The sequence below is a fragment of the Trichomycterus rosablanca genome, chromosome 13, assembly GCF_030014385.1.
Source record: "Trichomycterus rosablanca isolate fTriRos1 chromosome 13, fTriRos1.hap1, whole genome shotgun sequence".
Lineage (NCBI taxonomy): Eukaryota > Metazoa > Chordata > Actinopteri > Siluriformes > Trichomycteridae > Trichomycterus > Trichomycterus rosablanca.
Window position 1 is genome coordinate 1829076 of NC_086000.1, and position 19550 is coordinate 1848625.

General features: G+C 42.1%; 3 protein-coding genes across 7 annotated transcripts in view; 2 read left to right on the forward strand and 1 right to left on the reverse strand.

The window, feature by feature from the left end:
- The first annotated feature begins 263 nt into the window (after positions 1-263).
- morn2 (MORN repeat containing 2) lies at positions 264-5610 on the forward strand. The gene is made up of 5 exons (XM_063007483.1): positions 264-423; positions 1422-1472; positions 2115-2221; positions 2760-2896; positions 4503-5610. The coding sequence occupies exons 1-5, from the start codon at positions 417-419 to the stop codon at positions 4600-4602; spliced, it is 402 nt and encodes a 133-aa protein (XP_062863553.1). The 5' UTR covers positions 264-416; the 3' UTR covers positions 4603-5610.
- Positions 4778-15897, forward strand: arhgef33 (Rho guanine nucleotide exchange factor (GEF) 33). Of its 3 annotated transcripts, none has more exons than XM_063007480.1 (17): positions 4778-4798; positions 7362-7432; positions 7538-7669; positions 8607-8650; positions 9203-9367; positions 9977-10074; positions 10150-10256; positions 10353-10457; positions 11066-11192; positions 11496-11628; positions 11721-11825; positions 12013-12105; positions 12215-12411; positions 12569-12640; positions 13486-14107; positions 14179-14321; positions 15196-15897. In XM_063007480.1, exons 3-17 carry the CDS (start codon positions 7648-7650, stop codon positions 15323-15325), a joined length of 2163 nt encoding a protein of 720 aa, XP_062863550.1. In that variant the 5' UTR covers positions 4778-4798; positions 7362-7432; positions 7538-7647; the 3' UTR covers positions 15326-15897. The 3 variants fall into 3 exon arrangements, with proteins under 3 accessions (XP_062863550.1, XP_062863551.1, XP_062863552.1); XM_063007481.1 differs by having other exon boundaries at positions 14179-14327; positions 15196-15280; XM_063007482.1 differs by lacking the exon at positions 15196-15897 and having other exon boundaries at positions 13486-14111; positions 14179-14319.
- The window catches only part of map4k3b (mitogen-activated protein kinase kinase kinase kinase 3b), a 30851-nt gene continuing 27122 nt past the window's right edge, over positions 15822-19550 (reverse strand). For all 3 annotated transcript variants that reach the window (XM_063007478.1, XM_063007477.1, XM_063007479.1), the window contains one exon: positions 15822-19511. In XM_063007478.1, coding sequence (XP_062863548.1) covers positions 19424-19511 — 88 coding nt within the window. In that variant the 3' untranslated portion in view covers positions 15822-19423. The remainder of the gene's footprint in view (positions 19512-19550) is intronic.

A 19550-nucleotide genomic window follows, 5' to 3' on the forward strand; every position in this document is an offset into this window, starting at 1 on the left:
TTTCCTATAAAGTGCATCTAGTACTTTTAGTGCTCTGTATTAAACAAACTACATACTATTAATATATATGTACTATAGAGCATTTATAAATATAAACGCGTTATAAATAATCTATGCTATGTTGTCAGACATGATTTATAACTAGACAAAGTCACCAAGCTAGTGCACTTCGTAGTAAATAAAGTGCGATTTGAAACGCGGTTAGGGAGCGACCGTTAGGTGGCGGTCAGGACACGCGCAAATGAATGGAAGGCCGTTAAACAGTCACCATGGCAACGCAGTCGCGAGGACGCTTCTACAATAAAGTTCGGTGTTTAGTAACGTCGAAATAATAATAAATAAAATAAATAAATAGTAAAATGTACATTTATTATCGTAAATAAGGTCTGGTGTTTAAAGATTAGTAGTGTAATAACATGTCTGGTGAGTATTTTAGGTTGTTTTGGTTAGCTGGTTTGTTTCGGTTAGTAGGTCTAGCTAGTGTAGTTAGCTAAATAACTTCTCGAGTATAGACTTTATAATAATAATAATAATAATAATAACAGTAATTATTATTATTGTTGTTGTAAAATTATAGTATTTTTTGTTTATAACATGGTTATTACAAATTTTATGTAATTCTCATGTTTTACTACCCCTGGTCAGGGTTGTGGTGGGTCCGGTCTCTCCCAGCACAATGCAGCAACACATTGAGAACAGGACTTCATCACAGGGTCTCAACCACCCTGCCCCCTTAGACATAGCCAATCAAGTCTGTACATAGACACCGACTGGCCAATAGCTGATCCCGGCTGAGGATTCGAACCCATGATCCCAGCGATAGTGGGGTAGCATAATAAACCACAGCACCACCTGAGCACCCGTGGTTATTATTATAGGATATTTAGACACCAAAAGCATCTTTCTATCCTATGTGATCGGCTTGTCATAGTGGGCGGCACGGTGGCTCGGTGGGTAGCACTGTCGCCTCACAACAAGACGATCCGGGTCCTTTCTGTGCGGAGTTTGCATGTTCTCCACGTGTCTGCGTGGGTTTCCTTCGGGAGCTCCGGTTTCCTCCCACAGTCCAAAAACATGCAGTCAGGATAACTGGAGACACTGAATTGCCCTGTAGGTGAATGTGTGTGTGTACGTGTGTGTGTGTGTACGTGTGTCTACCCTGCGATGGACTGGCGCCCCGTCCAGGGTGTTACTGTGGATAGGCTCCAGCACCCCCCGCGACCCTGATTGGATAAGTGGTTAAGAAAGTGAGTGAGTGAGCGAGTGAGTGAGTGAGCTTGTCATAGTTAGATTTGTGTGAATGGAGCAGAAATTGAGGGAGAGCGTTCAGATGATAAATACTAGAGTAGGGAAAACTGAACCTTGTGGGACACCATGATGGTTTGATTTTTCAATAAACAACTATATATATTATATTTCAGAACCTGGGATGCTGAAAATCTCATACGTATTTCCAAATGGAGACAAATATGGTGAGTGTTCAGTCAGAGACATACACATGTGGGAGAAAGATAATAGAAAGTGTTTTATTCTTTCAAAGCGTAAGCTCAGAGGGGATAGAGCTTTTTCAATCGCTGCCCCTAAATTATGGAACAACCTACCACTCCATATTAGACAGGCCTCTTCACTGGCTATTTTTAAAACTAGTCTTAAAACCCATTTTTATTCCTTGGCTTTCAATCCAGCATAAGACTTTGCCCTTGTTTTATTTGCCTTATTAGTTTTTACCGTTTTATTTGTTTCATCTATTTCTTTTATTGTTTTTTATTGTTTTTATTTTCTCATTGTTTCTAGTGTTTGTTTTATGTTTTATAATTATCTATGTACAGCACTTTGTCACAGCTGTTGTTGTTTTTAAAGTGCTCTATAAATAAAGTTGAGTTGAGTTGAGTTGAGTTTCCTTCATGTAGGCTTGTAGGGAAGCAATATAAGTGTTTATGTGTACAAATATGTCCCTCAAACTACATCCTAATCTTGCTGATGTGATTTAAAACAACACAAACACAAACACTCAAATGTATTAATTCAATCTTAAGTTTAAAGCAGAAACATATACAAGAAACGACTGCATGATTGGTTTCCAGTGATGACTTTATTTGGTGTGTGTTTGTAAGAGGGTGAATGCTGCCGTTCCTCAGATGGTGTGGTGATGAGAAAAGGTTTCGGCACACAGATCTCGTCCTCCGGGACAACATACACTGGAGAGTGGGACAGTGATAAGGTGTGTGTGTGTGTGTGTGTGTGTGTGTACATTCAGATGGAGGCACAAGACTGTATCAGAGGAATGGATCAGTTGGTGCTTTGATGACAGTGGAGTCTCCCATTGGTGTTGAGATCTGGTCACTGTATTTTGCCACCTTTTATGACCTCTTATGCCTTGTAGATAGGTGTATTGTCATGCTGGAAGAGACCACGTCCTACTAAAAGTGTTTCAGCAATTTTGATCAGGTGGTCAGTCAGATTAACTTTGTAGTGATTTGTAGTAACCCATTATTTTAAGGAGATACTGGGACCAGCGCTTATCTGAATATATCACTGTTTCCAGGTTTACATATTAAACTCGAGGTCAGTTTGGAAGCATTTGCACCCTTTGTGTTCCTCCAATCATTATTAATTCAGGGTATTTTTCTAAAAGTGTGTGTCTGTGTATCTTTTGATATTTGTTTTATGCTGAATTATTCCTTTGAGGTCTGTATAGTGCTGATTTGAGTAAAAATAGTGCTTTATGGGAAATCTAGTGTCATGTGTTCATGTTGCAGATGAATGGCAGTGGAAGTCTCTCACACCCTTCAGGAGCTGTGTATAAAGGCCAGTTCAGAGACAGCATGTACCATGGTGATGGCACGTACCACTTTCCTGATGGAACCAAATACTCAGGAACGTTTAGCAACAACAGGTATTACACCCCCTTAAAAGTACTTTATTGTTCGAAAGTGTAGCTTTTCTTTAATGGATATTCGTCCATTCACCTAATCATGTCTGTCCAGACGTCTTGCTGGATGATAGCCGTGTTAGAATCTCAGCAGTGGTGGGCTTGTGTAATAGACTGCTGCACCACCTGACCTTTAATAGGGTGTTTTTTACCTGAGGGGATCCAAGGAGCAGTTCCGAATTGAAGGGATTTAATGTAGTTCTAAATCAACCATGAGTTCCCTTTTAAGCTCTTAAAAACTAGAACTGACCCTACGTAAACGATCAGACATTCTGCATGGCCACAGGCAAAGTCTTTCACATGTAAAAGTTCAGCTGACCAACACATGGTTGCTTTTAGGGAACGATCTTTATTACAGCAGCAATAAAACAAGGACGGATGTCAAACCCACACACGCACACACCACAACAGATTCTCTCAGTCTGTGGCCTTTACCACTATAGTGGCCGCGCTGCTCGTTCAACAAAGAGCTCTGTTCATTAATGATCAAGGAAAGGTCGCAGATTCTGTCGGTGCTTTTTTATTTTTAAATGGGCCTAATATGATTTAATGATGATCATACGCTCTCAATAAATGTGACTGAAGAATTAAGTATCAGATCTTATTCTCTGTAAGTCATAAACTATCATCTTATCAGGAGTAAAAACGTCATTCATTTGATGGTTCAGGATCAATTTTGTCAACGACTCCTAAGTCATAATCTTCTTCAGGGCTCTGGATTGTGTGTGTAGTGCTGCATAAACAAAAAGCAGACAAAAGTGAGCTTTAACTCAAATAGCAGCCAGCAGTAATTTCCCCTTTGTACACTGTACCATTTAGCATAACAGGACCAGCCCTTGCATATATGCCAGTCTAGGCAAGATTCACCCTGTTGCACATTTTTCTAGTGTCTGTGTGGGTTTCCCTCAGGTGCTACAGTATTCTCCTACTTCCAAAAGTATGCAGAAGGTAAATTGGCTGTACCAGATTAAGCTTACGTGTGTTTTTAGTTTTTATTAGGGTTTTAATGTCATGTTTTACACACTGTGGTTACATTCATGACAGAAACTGTAGCTACTCATTACACACAAGGTTAATCAGTTCACAAGTTTAATATCAAACACAGTCATAGACAATTTTGTATCTCCAGTTCACCTCATTTGCACGTCTTTGGACTGTGGGAGGAAACCGGAGCCCCCGGAAGAAACCCACACAGGCATTGGGAGAACATGCAAACTCCAAACAGAAAGGACCCGGACCGCCCCACCAAGGGATCGAACCCAGGACCTTCCTGCTGTGAGCCACCGTGCCACCCCTTACATGTGTGTGAGAAGGTGAATGTATGACTGGCACTTTGTTTCTGGTAACCCACTGTGAGCCTAAACAGAATGGAGCGATTAGTGAAAATGAATGAATGAATGATTGAACACTTGGGTGAAACTGTTGGTATATAAATAATAATGCTTATTCAGTCTGCTGAAGTGAACGTGTGATGATCAATCCCTGGTAAAATAATACACACTACATGTCTATATTTTGATGGATCGAGTACATTTGACATTCTAATGCTTTAATATTTGTATTTTTTCAGACTCGAAAGTGAGGGTGAGCTCACTGATTCAGATGGACGTATATGGACTGGAAACTTCCACGGAAACGCAGCACCCGGACTCAAGCTTAGACTTATGTAACATGAGGATTTATATATTAAAAAAATTAATAATTTTGTGCTCATTTAGAGCAACAAGTAAGCGCGTGTTTCTCTCAAAACAGAGTGCTCATTGTCCATCAGGACATCTGAAACTTCCCTCTTCAAAGAGCGTTGTAAATAAATAAGCAGTGATCGAAACAGATCATTACTGGCAGATCAGAGTTCTGTTCTAGTCTGTGAGTTACAAAACATTAAGACATTTCATTTTTTTAAATTATGCAATGTGACCAGGCAGCTGAGCGTGTGCAGGATGCTAACCGGCACTGTCTGTATCTGTATAGTCATACATGCCACCCAGAGAATCCAAGCTGGTTAAGCTCTCTTGGACTCCATGTCAAATCAGCTTGATGTCTGTAAAGACTTTCCTCAACCTAAAATGTAGCCTGCAGTGTCAAACCAACCAAGAAGCTAACTGTGCTGAAGTAATGGGTCTGAGAGGACTGGGATTAATTGTCACCCTCACCTGGGTTTCCGTGCAGAATCGGACCCCAGAATGATCAAATCAAAACCAAAGATCTATTTGAGTATCTCTAGCTTTAGTCGACATCTGTGTGGAGTTTAGTATGTTCTCTTTATGTCTCTGTGCTTTTCTAGGTTCTAAGAAAGGGGAGGAATGTGAATGAGTACATATGGATAATTAAGTAGGTGCTGTATGCTGTGTTATAGATTCTCACCTTGCGCCCAGTGTTCTGTTTCTGGGATAGGCTTTGTGCACACCACAACCCTGAAAAAATGAATGAATAATTCTTTCAAATGTCATTCTAATGCCATCAGGTAGATTCTGACCCCTGGTGACTATGTGAATAGTGCTTCTCCAGAATAATATAGGCAGTTGTTGTCTAGTGGTTAAGGTACTGGACTAGTAATCGAAAGGTTGCTGGTTCAAGGCCCTTACGCCTTGACTGCTTAGACAATATACTGTCACAGTATTGTAAGTCGCTTTGGGTAAAAGCAGACAATGTAAATGTAAATAAATTTCCTGTCACTGTTTGGGTCTTCAGGCTTCTTAATTATTCCTCAGATTGTATTCGTCCAACTTGCTGCCCATCCTCTTCCTCTATTACCTTTAGAAAGGTCATGTACGATAGGTAAAATTGGGAATGTAGTTTGAACTGTTTGTTTAAAAGAACCTAACATGATAATTCATGACCTCACACAGAACAATAAGCCATGTGATTGCCGGCAGATGAATCCCTCTGATCTGAGATAGGAACAAAATGATCCACGACAAGCCTGAGAAACACTCGGCTTTTTATTTATACGCACAGAACGGAGCTCATGACTGCGGTCTGAAATCAGGAGTTCAGTGTAAGACATGAGACATGAGTCTCTCTGGGCTTGGGAAGATTACAGAGAGAGGAAGTGCATACTATTAAATGGATTTATTATTGCCTAGCATCTGCAGTGTCTTTAATAAAACATGGCTTACAGACGCATTTCAAGATCTAAGCTAAACACACCTGAAAAACACATCTACTGGCATCCTTGCTATGTTCGCACCCATTCTGTTTGTTAATGTTACAGATACATCCCAAGTGGCCCTGCTTTATAAAACACTCACTCACTTTCTTAACTGCTTATCCAATCAGGGTCACGGGGGGTGCTGGAGCCTATCCCAGCTTTCCAATGGGCGCAAGGCACACAGTAACACCCTGGACCGGGCACCAGTTCATCGCAGGGCACACACACACACACACACACACATTCACCTATAGGGCAATTCAGTGTCTCCAATTAACCTGACTGCATGTTTTTGAACTGTGGGAGGAAATGTGTATGGCGTGTGCTATGGTTGTAAATACCCCTTCATTAGAAAAACAATTATTAATTATAAAGAGGATGCAGGTGTATTTTTCCCTCACGCACAGTGAGGAGGATGGCTAAAGAGGCAAAAAGTTCTTTAAGGATCAAAGTTGGATATTTGTCTCCAAATTGACGATTAGATTTTACATCAATTCCAGAAAAAAACCCTGTTCCATTTATTATTTAACCACACTAGCCACTTCTGGAACCAGAATGAACGGTCAGATGAGCCAAAAAGATGCAATTTTAAATACCAGGAGGTTTTACTTAAATGAATCTGGCTGCCATTGATAAAAAGTCAAAACCTTGTAGGTTACACGCCTAAATTCACGCAAAAATGAGTTCCTGTCCACTAGCTCCACTAAAAACTGTATGTTGAGTTAAAGAAGAGAGTCTAGTCTAGTTAAAGAAGATGACCCAGCAGCCTGGAGGGCTCTTAAACTTCTTGTTCTGGTCTTCAGTCTTTAAGACCTATAGATGAAAACACAGTGATGCTAATTGTAAAAAGTTATTTTCTAGGATTATTTTTCTATAACCACAAACGCATTTGAATACAGTTTTTTCTACCACCTAACCAGGGGTGACACAAACCGAGCTGACATGTGCCACGTTATGCATTATTGTTGCATTTAAAAAATTATAAAAATGACTAGGGTGTGTACGGTAATCAAACAGGCGGCTACATCACTCTGCTTAAGAATGGGTGATTTTTACAGATGGGTGTACCGTCTGCACTTTTTTATTGGCTTCTTCTAAACCGCTCCAGTAAAACCACTTATTGTCTGTTTACGTAAAGCGAGTGGGTGTGTGTTCAACGTTCACGGCAAATTTCTGTTAACGAGCGAGGGGGAAATTAAATCATCTCGTTCTCATGTAGCAGGGGTGGATCTCTGTTCCTCTAGCCGTCCTCTCATCCCTTCATCCCTCCACTTACAGCACAACAAGGCCTTGTTTGTGTGAGACCTCATCAGACTCACATGGTTCTTAAGAGAGAAGGAACACACACTGTAGGTGGGACTGAGGAGGAGGATAGAGTGTGTAAAGACGACTTACAAACAAATACAAAACAAGTTCTCAGGCCTTCTGTTAGTCCTGACATCTCTCCTCTGAAGGGAAGGACAGAAACGTGACAAAGGACAAAACTTTACAGGGGAAACAGGAGAAAATTCTTCATCTGGACGGAGATCTGTGGAACTGCTTGGAATCTAGAATCCAGTGGAACATGGAGAACGGACAAGCAGAAGGTGAAGCAGTATTTTGGACACAGCTCATGAGTATCCTACATTTTGCAAATGTTTTGTAATGTTGTTCAGATCTTGTTTAAACTGTTCACTTAATGTTCTGCTAGATGTTCTTTTGGATCTTCTTCCAATAATGATTTAATGATGTCCCAACAATCCCATTAGCTGTGAACACCTACTAGGACACCAGTAATAACTGCTTATTATTCCATTACATTTAGCAAATATTTTAGGGGTGTTGTTTTTGTAATTGCTATAATAATTCCCCCACTGCGTTGTTCTGTTTACACCTCTTTGTGTCTCAAAATTGATTTGAATATTCATTATACTGTATTGGGCGGCACGGTGGCTTAGTGGGTAGCAGTGTCGCCTCACAGCAAGAAGGTCCTGGGTTCGATCCCCAGGCGGGGCGGTCCGGGTCCTTTCTGTGCGGAGTTTGCATGTTCTCCCCGTGAGAACCGAGAGCTCCGGTTTCCTCCCACAGTCCAAAAAACATGCAGTCAGGTTAATTGGAGACACTGAATTGCCCTATAAGTGAATGTGTGTGTGATGGACTGGCGTCCCGTCCAGGGTGTTACTGTGTGCCTTGCGCCCATTGAAGAACTGGGATAGGCTCCAGCACCCCTCCCTGCAACCCTAATATCGGTACGGTGAAAATGTGTTCTTAAACACTTCATTCCTAACGTTAAGTGTCATTTAATTTATTTGGACGTAAAAAAAATACCTATAACGTTACTGCAACAAATTTGTCTATAGAAATATGAATGCAAATACATCAATGAGGGTTCTTCAAAAAGTTTCCACACTTTATTTAACTTAAAATTAAACTCCATCACTTTTCTACACAGTCAGCTTCCGATGCATTTTAAAGATCTGTAACTTCTCTACAGGCGTGTAAACATACAGTATAAAGTCTTTCTAAATGTTTTCTGTTTTACAGATACAGACACACATGAGGATGAACCAGATCTGCACATGGTTCAGGTACTCTCTCTCTCTCTCTCTCTCTCTCTCTCTCTCTCTCTCTCTCTCTCTCTGTGTTTCACACACACACACACAACTTTTACAATGAGAGATTGCGAGGTCATGTAAACAAAGTCCAAGCTTGAGAATTAAAGTCCAACATCAGAGTTAAATTGAAGACAGTGTGACCAAAACTAACCAAACTCAGCTGCTTCCTCCACTCTGCTCTGCTTCTGTAATCACATTAAAGTACATATCACACTCATAAACACAATGTTCTTGTTGTCTTACTGTAAAAAAAAGTTGATTCATTCATCCATTCATTCAATTACCTCAACTTCATTGAATACCTACTGAAAACCTTTGGGATGAATTGGAACTGACCTCACAAATGCACTTTCTACTACATGCACACGCATTTCCACACACACCTCCCAAATCCCTTGGAAAGCTTTACCAGAAGAGTCAAGGCTGTTATAGCTGCAAAGAGAGGTCAGATCCATATGAGCTGTCCACATACCTCTTGGGGTTTGTCGTTTAGGCTGTGCTCAAAAGGTTTTGTCCAACTTGCAGTTGCAGGCCCTGTGGGCGGAGCTTAAAGCAGGTCTCAGGGGCGTGGTTCAGGGGATTTCCACCCTGCAGCAAAACAGCAGTCGTTTGGAGGAGCAAGTGTCCGAGTGCCAAAGAGACGCGGCCGAGAAAATCCTGTCTTTAAGAAACACGCTGAATACAGTCCAGGTGTGCACGTGCTAAAACACACACACACACACACACACACACACATATATATGAATACAGGTGTAACCACACATGGCATTGCATCCTTGTCCAGGTGAGGGTCACTGCGGGAAACACTGAAATGGACAGACCCTTAGACTTTAGCCCCTTAGACACAGCCTGTGTGGATGCTCAGCCGGCCGACAGCACCACTAAGATTCGAACCCAGGTCTCAGAGGTGGTGGGCTAGCATAGTAGACCCCTGGAAGCTCATTAGTTTACAAACGTTTAGTTTTTGTAGATGGAGTGATTTTTTTAGGGATCCATGATTGAGTATATAAACACTTACAAAGCAGGTTTCATCTCTGCTCCTTAAACAGAGCTCAGTAAGTAAAATGTACCCGACACCGTTTGCATAATGAGTTACAGGTTTAGTCACTTGAACACTAATGTCAGTCAGTCTTTAAATCTCTTGTGCAGCATCAGGAGGAGATCCTGAATCTGCTCTCGGTTTTTAGAAGGGTATCTTCTACACTATACCAGTCTGAAGTGTGGACACGCCCAGGTCCCAGTACAGCTTCCCCTCTATCTGGAGTCATTTCTCTCTCGTGTGGTGTGTGATGCTTTCAGGAGGAGACGAGCGCCGCCCTGACTCAGATCTCTGAACTCAGCATCAGACAGAAAGAGCTACGAAACGACATGGAGCAGCTGCACAGGTCACAGCACAGGTACGTACACGAACACGGGGGCGAAGGCCAGGCTGGAGTGATTATAACTGACTCTCTTACCTCTGTTACCGGTAGGAAATTCTCTAGAGGGGAGGAGCTGGTGGACGGGTTCTCCTCAACCTGCAGCCAAACACACCTGAACCTCATTCAGCATTACATCAGCAGCCTGCCAACCAGCCAGAGTAAAAATTCGTTCACACTGAACCTTCTGACTGGGCACGTTATGAGGAGACAGACTGCTGATTGCTACTCTGTGTGTGTGTGTGTGTGTGTGTAAGGTTCGGAGCAGGATGCCAGTGGTTTCAGGAATCACTCCAGATCTTCACTGTGGAAGGAGAGGAGAAACAGCAGAGATGTAACAGAACAGAGCAACCAGGAGATGAGTAAGTCTCAGATATGTTAGGAACTAAACTTTAGAGGTGGTTTTGGGGTTCACTAAAACAGAAGAACGTTTATAATGTACAAGGCTAGTGTTAAAAAGAGGAACAGGAGGGGTGGAGACCAGCCTACACGTCCACTAGTGTGTGCTTTGATGTGTATGTACTATACTATATTACTATATATTATATTAAAAATTAATCGTCATATATAAATGACTCGGTTGCACAGCAGGTTGTGTGAGTGCTGGTTAGCACCAGGGTCCTGACAGGAAAACACCCTGGACCATCAGACGACAGAATACAATCATCCATTTACCTAATCGTGCACCTAAATGCATGTATTTGGGAGGAGGGCGCTCAGGTACCACAGCGGTAAATTACACAAACCCACTGATGCATGGATCCAGGGTTCGAATCCCTATCAGAAATATTTCCACAGACATATTCTAAAGCGGCTGTTGTTCTAGCTGAAATGGGATGTCTAACAAGCTCATGGTCCGGTGTCCGAATACTTTTGGTCGCATAGTGTGTGTACAACATCCTTGCAACTCAGGTGCACAATTAAATAAGCACGAAGCATTTTTGGCTGATCAGCGTGTGTCTGTGTGTAGGTCAGAGGCAGGTATCTGCTCTGGAGCTGCTGGAGTCCGAGAGAGTTTACGTATCGTATCTGTCTCTGCTACTGAAGGCCAACATCTCCTATAACGGCTCTGAAAACTCCAACCTCAGGGACAAGCGGTAACACATTCATCAACACACACACACAATAACACACACACACACACACACACAGGTGACAGTACAACAGGGTTCAGGTTAGGGGACTAAGACGGGGTTTGAATCAACGTCTGGCAGAAAGATCCAACCAGGACCCAGATTAAGCTCATCAGACTCCTGGTACTTCTCAAAGTCCGTAATGTTATGTGAGCTAAAACCGCCCCAAAGGCTCTCTAACCATCCTCCTCACTGAGTGAAACGCATGTAGGCGATTTGTGAAAGTGGACACGTCACCTCACATTCATATCTGTCCGTCTCTCTCAGGCCGTTTCCGTCCTCCTTGCGCTTTTTGATCCAGCAACATCTGGAGCTGCTGCAACTGCTGCAGGACCGTGTGCTCAGGAGCCACTGGCAGGGCATTATGGGAGACGTATTTTTGAGGCTCACCAGTAAAGAGGTGCTACGAGTCTTGATCTAATACTGTATTATATCTAATACTGAATTAACCAATCGAAGGTGACCAGAATGTGTGTGTGTGTGTGTTTACAGAATGATTTCTTGGAAAACTACGTCTCCTATCTGAAGGAGCTTCCTGAGTGTCTCAATGTTGTCGGCTTGTTCAAAAAGTCCTCGAAGCTTGTCGGCCTACTAGAAGTACACACACACACACACACACACACACACACACACACACACACACACACACACACACACACACACACACACACACACACACACACACACACACACACACACACACACACACACACACACACACACAATACTTAATACACATTCACTTTCTGCTTCATCCTGATTGGATGTGCATGGTTTCTTCTAGGGTGACACCTCAGGAGACGAGACCCACCCATCCCTCCACACTCTGTTGCTCCAGCCAGTCCAGCGTATCCCTGAGTATCTTGGGTGCCTGCAGGTGGGTGTAAAAGGCACTACACCCCCCCTCACCTCTATAATACGTTTACACAGCACATGCTAGTCCTCATAATTCTGTTCATCTGTGTGTGTGTGTGTGTGTGTGTTAGAACCTTCTGCGACACACAGAATCCGAGCATCCCGATTATTACCTGCTGCTCGTGTGTGTGCAGCACCTCCGATCCTTCACCTCCCAGTACAGCGACCTTTTCCAGCACAACCAGGAGCTGCTGTCACACAACCACACACACAGTCTGTACGCAGACCAGCAGGACCGTCCGACACACTCTCGCAAGGAACACGGCAGGTCAGGACACGACGGTACCCAAACCCCCTCGAAGGGTCCAACCTCTGTAGTGAGGGCACTAAAGGGCTCGCTCTGGAGGCCCTTCAGTATAAATGCAATTGTAATGTTCTTGAAGAATGAAAATTGCAGTGTGTGTGTGTGTGTGTGTGTGTATCAGATCTTCAGTGAAGCAGCTGTATAAAACAGATTATGAGAGTTCATCAACCTACAGCAACAGCAGCGCACTGACGTGAGTGATCTCACCAACCCACAAAGAACTATAATCAATACTTCATCCACCCATCTGTTCACCCACCCACCCGTCTATATAGTCAATACTTCATCTATCCATCAATCTATCTAATCAATACTTCCATCTATCCATCAATCTATCTAATCAATATTTTATCTATCCATCAATCCATCTAATCAATACTTCATCCACCCATCTGTTCACCCACCCACCCGTCTATATAGTCAATACTTCATCTATCCATCAATCTATCTAATCAATACTTCCATCTATCCATCAATCTATCTAATCAATATTTTATCTATCCATCAATCCATCTAATCAATACTTCATCCACCCATCTGTTCACCCACCCACCCGTCTATATAGTCAATACTTCATCTATCCATCAATCTATCTAATCAATACTTCCATCTATCCATCAATCTATCTAATCAATATTTTATCTATCCATCAATCCAACTAATCAATACTTCATCCACCCATCTGTTCACCCACCCACCCGTCTATATAATCAATACTTCATCTATCCATCAATCTATCGAATCAATGCTTCATCCACCCATCTATTCTTCCATCCATCAATCCAAATCTCAATATATTTTATCTAAATAATGAATCCAGGACAGCACAGCGATACCAAGGGTAGTATGGATGTTGCACAGCTTCAGAGTCCTGGGTTTTGATCCGCACCTCTGGTTGAGTTTGATATGTTCCAGACTGTCTCTGATATCAACCCGCCTTCTAAACTATGATTTATTCACCGATCACAGATTTGTTCATCTATTTATCAGCCTTCAGTTTTCCTTCCTCTCACGCATTCATCTCTCTTTATCTCTCAGCGATCCAGTTCATGGTGTGAGACGCGCCAAGAAAGCCGCCATCCGTCGCTACCCTGACTGGGAATCAGAGCCTAATCGTTTTCACCCCGACATTCCCTTCCCCTCCGACTCAGAAACTCGGCACAAAGCTCCGAGCTCTGCTCTCCACAGAATTCCTGAAACAGACAGGACGGGCTCGGCACTGGCTGATGCCATGGAGGCTTTTCTCCCCTACAAAGGCGCGGACTCTCACTGCTCAAGCGCCTCGCACTCGACCGATTCCAGCATCGACATCGCATTCGTGCGCTGCAGCCCTTCAATCAGTCCAGACCAGCCCTCGCATGAAAGAGGGCGGAGCAGAAAAGGCGGGGCTTACAGGGCCAAGCGTGGCCACGCGTCGCCCGATTCAGCCGGCATGATGATGCCACGCCCGCTGCAGGCGGTGCAACGAAAGAGCAAGTCACTCAACGGCCTGCAAATCGATAACACAGACAGCCACCAGCATCCGGTCAGGAGTCCGGTCCACCAGAGACTGGTGCGCCAATCAAGCGCCAGGACGAGACTGACGCACAGCAGCCCGGAACGATGCCACGAAACGCACGCACACGTCGCCACCGAGGAGCTGGCACAACACCTACACAGGGTAAGCAAGATAAAAGGAATGAACAGCGTATCTTTCTAAAATAGAAGCTGAAAATTCGTCGTGTTTTCCAGACTCAGGATTCTGGAACCCCAGTGTGGGAGGAGTTAAAATGGAAGACTGCGTCTGGTGAAGCTGACCACGCCCCTCTGAGCGAGCGCAGCCGGAAGGAGGGAAAAGGATTCCGCAGCTCCTTCAAAAAACTCTTTAGGAAAATGTAAAAGTAACACAATATTTTATACTATTTATTCTGGTCATAATAAAATACACAGGTTGGTTTTTTTTTTGGTGCCCAAGGGGTCGAGGGACTGCGCACGCATCAGAGGGGGCGTGGGGCAGGTGAATATACCCTCCTCGGGCGCCAAAACTGATGCTGTTTAAATGTAATTATTGTGGAGAACACTAGGAAATACACAAGAGGGAACCACGGTAGCGCTGTTGCCTAACAGCAAGAAAAGTCTGGGTTTGATTTCCCGACCTGGCAACCAGGGTCGTTTTTGTGTGGTTTGCATGTTCTCCACATGTCCATGTGGGTTTCCTTCCACAAGTCCAAAGACATGCAGCCAGGTCGAATGGAGCTACTAAATATTGTCCCGTGTGTGTGTGTGTCTCCTACTGTTTACTATGTTTCGCCCAATGAATCGTACCCACCATGACCCTGACCAGTATACAGAGGTGGTAAAACAGACAGAGAATGAATGAATAAAAATGCTGAGGAGATTTTAACTAATCTCACACTGTGTGTGTGTGTGTGTGTGTATTTATTTATTTATTGCCAGTTATAACTTTTAGTTCATTTAATTCTGTTTGTATGATTTGTGTAAATCCTGTTTATTCAAAGTATCCTCCAGGCCACCCGAGGAGGACGGGGGTCCTTACTGAGTCTGGTTCCTCTCAAGGTTTCTTCCTGTATTTGGCTTGCTCAACAGGGGTTTTTGGTCTGTTGGTCCTGGATTTTGTAAAGTTGCTTTGAGACGATGTCTATTGTAAAAAGCGCTATATAAATAAAGTTGACTTGACTTGACTTGACTTGTGTGTTTGTGTGTGTGTGTGTGTGTGTGTGTGTGTGTGTGTGTGTGTGTGTGTGTCAGGTCTGGTGCAGACAGCAAGGTGGAGAAATCTGTGGAAAAGACTGAAGGGCAGAGCAACAACGAACTGGAGTCTGGCAGGTCAAACAGAGCAGCCCAACCTGGGGACATCAGCAGAGGAACCGTGGTCTAGACACACACACACACACACACTTCAGTATTCACTATTCACTAGCTATCGAATGGGTCGCGAGCCAAAAAGAGGGGTTGAAGACAATAATAATAATTAAATAAACAAATTTTAACAGGCACCTAAGAAAAGAAACTTGTACACGAACACCCCCTTGTGGAGGCTTAACGTTACAACTTGTAAACCACAGTGAGACCAGACTGCCACCATTTACCCCCCACCTGGGGATCAAACCCAGGACCTTTTTGCTGCGAGGCGACAGTGCTACCCACCGAGCCACCGAGCCGCCCCTGCAGTAGTAGAGGAAGCAAAATGCAATTAAGCAGCTGAATAGGGAAAAGCTTTTTTTACATGTATAAACAATATAAACGTTTATCTTTAACTGTACATCTTCTTTGGAGAAAATATGAGCATTTATGTACATTAATGTCGTTAGTTTACTAAAAAATGACCTCATGAAGAGATCGATAAAAAAGAGCAAAGCACAAAGACAAGATCGTTTACATTTTATCAACTTTAATGTGTTACCTTAATCTCATCAGATCCGAAACAAAATATAGACGATTATACAGTCTGTAAAACCAAATATTATCGTACACTATTTACAGGTCATGTGCACTGAAGTGTGAACACGTTAACGATGCAGCCGACGACGCGGAGTTTATCAGATACACATGCTGGAACCTGCGTGTCAGGATTAAAAGTTGCATTAAGGTTCGAACTACTGCGCTCTATACGCGTTAATCTAGCTCTCTTAAATACGCACTTATCTGTTATCTGTGTGTTGAGCAATGTGTGGGATATACGACACCCTGCGTGTTTCCACTGGTAGGCCATGTGCTGTCTGATGAAATTACAAAGCGTGTCTCAATCTCTATCAAGCAGAAGCTATCGAGAAAAATAAAAATAAACAAGCGATCCCTCTATCGGACAGGATACAGATGAGAAACGCTCCGTGTGATATTTTGGCCCAGAGGTCAGAACGGAGTCCGATGCAGCAGCTCAAACACACTTCTCTAGAAAGCATGCACATGTTGCTAAATGTCACCCCAAGACTCGAATTCTTATATTTGAAATGTTTAGCATTTAGAAACAGACGACTACGTTCACAAGGTCATTACGGCATTGTAAAAAAAAACAACACATTTTCTAACTGATTTCATTATTTGAACGTAACTCAGAAAAGCATGAATATAAAATACAAATTTAACTGCATTGAATGTTCCTAGCCATAAAACTCCCTGTTATTTTACTGCCCAATTTAGATATAATACAAGCAGCGAAACATAAAAATATCCTCTAATACGAGGGTTCTTCAAAAGGTCTCAGCACTTTTCTACATCCTCACCTTCCGATGCATTTTCCCAGCATCGTACCGACTTTTTAATGCCGTCAGACAAAAAACTGAGAGCGTAGCCACTGATGTGCCGCTGCTTTCACATCATCACATGAAAACCTTCTTCCACTTAAAGCTTCTCTGAGCGTCCAAAAAGGTGGAAATCAGATGGAGCTAAATCCAGACTATAAGAGTCTCCCTGTCTCTCAGACACGACCGATTCCTCCTCCTCCTGTCCCGCCCTCATCGTTTATCACTAAATATTTACTAAAATATAAAAGTGCGGAAACTTTTTAAAGATCCCTCGCGTGTGTGTGTGTGTGTGTGTGTGTGTGTGTGTATATATATGTATATGTATATATCACACACACAGTCAAATGCAAACCTCTAAACAATGGTATGTACCTGTTACTAAACTGTTTCAGAACATACCTGCTAAGCATTTGCAGCAGTACAATTTTATTAACAATTAGATAATATTAACTTGTGTTATTTATTTATCATACAGAGGGTTTGGCTTTAATACACACAAGATAAAATAACACTGAAAATAAAGCGAATCTAAAAGAAAGGAAGGAAACTCTGCTCAGGTTTGTTATACTATTTAGAATTTACAGAAATAATATACAGTAGCATTCTAGGGGTTGAAATTGTTAATGCAGGTGGGTTTGGCCTGAAGCCCCACAATAGACTGGTGCCCAAGTCAGATATTACAACTATTTGAAAGCAAAGTGACGATGAACCTCGACGATCAATAAATCTGTTAGGCATCAGAAAAACGCTACATTTACATGAATTTTACACCAGTGAGTCTCTTTCTGACACGAGTGCAGAGATCAAGAGATTCATTAGATTAATCTCAACAACAGTAAATACCACAATGTCCTTGTGAATGCAGCCGTCAATACAAGAGTTCTTGGGTTGGTTAATATTTACACAAACCGCATCTCTGCTTTATCATGATGCATCAAAGATCTATTATTATTTAAAATCGTCTCTATCAGTAATCACTATTATTAACGAACATCACAGCTCGTGTGTAAATGTCTGTAGTGCGAGGCGACGTGTGTGAGCGTGTGTGCTTTGTTTCATGGACAGTTTACATCGTCTGTGCACTTGCAGAACGGAGAACGTCACGATATCATTGTAAAAAAAAAAAGATGTGAATACAGTGATTAGTGATCAGATCGTGTGAAGCAAAGGAGTAAAGCAAAGTACGCTCCTGTAGTGAGTGTTATTATTCATCTGGATTTCTTTTATCTTCTTTAAAGCAGAAAATGAAGACCACTTTTGAAGTGGTACGAATGTTTTATAATCGAAATTTAACCTGCAGCTAATTTAGTGCTTTCTGTGGGCACAACAGAAGGTTCAGCACCTACTGGGAGGAAATGAGTTTGAGCCTCTAAATAATATATGTACATTTTAACTTCATCTGTATTTATAACATGAACGTTGTGTTATTAAGACGTTTTATTTGTAGACTTTGGTCTAGTTCAAATATAAAAACTACAGTTTGGCTCTAATTGTTGTTCTCCATAAAGGCATCATTACAGACAGCCTCAGGGAACTGGGTTCTGATTTTGGTCCTGTAATGAACATCTAAATCAACTCTACTTGTGTGGAAAACGCCCCTTTATTTAATGCTGGGAGAAGGATTTATTTGGAATGTACATCTGATCTGATATATTAAGATTTGATTCTTATTTATATTCTCACTTCTATATGCTGAACAGGCCGACAAGGATCCCAAATACATGATAAAATAATACTTAAAGGAATCATGTGAGTGAGTTTAGTTTTCCTGAAGTAAGAATTGTTTAAAAAAGGGCAAATCTGAGCACGACTGGTCCTGTAATGCTTTCACATAAGTATTTATTAGGTAAAATAGACCGTTTTAAAATAGTACATTAAATACAGAACGTTTAGATCTGACGTGGCTTTATCTTCAGAACCCTCCTTGCTTTCGTGGTCCTGATTTTCTGTTGACTGAATGAAATAATGCGTACAGGATTAAAGGAATAATCCTAATTCAGCCAAAAATTGCGCTCTGAGCCATGTTTGCGTTTGTAAAGAGGTTTTGTTTATGAATGGAAATGTTTCCTATTATTATTATATTTAATAAAAGGAATGTACAGCTAGTTAGTTGTTCATAGCAAGATAAGGTTATCACCCGAGGTTACCGGTCACCAAATTATAGCAGCTAGTTGAAAGTCACAGCAGATTATTGTTGGAGGTTATTAAAATAACTATAAATAATTTCGGTGTAATTTCTTGAGAATAATACAATTTAGTGTTTTATATTCAGCGTTTAATAATAATTTTGTTATTTATTCGAAATCGAAATGTCTCTACTCTCAGATTAAACCTTTCTGATATTATTTTGTTGCCCTGGAATAACAATGGCTATGAATAAAGCCAGACTAGGATTAAGGACAGGCTGCAGGCAGGAATGTATAAAACGTACAAAAAAAAAAAATCTAAACCAAGACTCCTCGTTGTGACGTGTCAGAATAAATACGTTAAAATAGCCGAATGTGTTAGTGTACGATCCGAGGTTCGTGCCCCTTTATCTCTGTGCTGATTTATGGCTGTTGTGTAGCGTACAGTAGTTTAAGAGAACGGCGGCTGGCGTATGGGGTGTGTGTATGTGTGTTGAGCAGGAATGTCTATGTGCACACACAGAGCTTATACTTGTGGCTGGGTGTAGTGTGTTACGCAGCATGGCTGAGGAATGCGGTTTAGTGTGTGTGTGTGTGTGTGTGTGTTCAGTAGCTGTTCTCGTGGCCTGCCAGTATGTACAGGTTACTCTGAGCTGTGGGATTATCTGTCGGTCGGCTCTCCAGCACCACCGTCCTGTAACACACAGCAGGTTTGACGTGTTAAGGTGTATCT

Coding starts and splice junctions, on each gene's coding strand:
- morn2 (XM_063007483.1), top strand. Junction 1,473..2,114: donor TCCAAATGGAGACAAATATG/GTGAGTGTTCAG, acceptor TGTGTTTGTAAG/AGGGTGAATGCTGCCGTTCC. Junction 2,222..2,759: donor GAGAGTGGGACAGTGATAAG/GTGTGTGTGTGT, acceptor TTCATGTTGCAG/ATGAATGGCAGTGGAAGTCT.
- arhgef33 (XM_063007480.1), top strand. CDS start 7,648: ATGGAGAACGGACAAGCAGAAG. Junction 7,670..8,606: donor GGAGAACGGACAAGCAGAAG/GTGAAGCAGTAT, acceptor TCTGTTTTACAG/ATACAGACACACATGAGGAT. Junction 10,458..11,065: donor ACAGAGCAACCAGGAGATGA/GTAAGTCTCAGA, acceptor GTCTGTGTGTAG/GTCAGAGGCAGGTATCTGCT.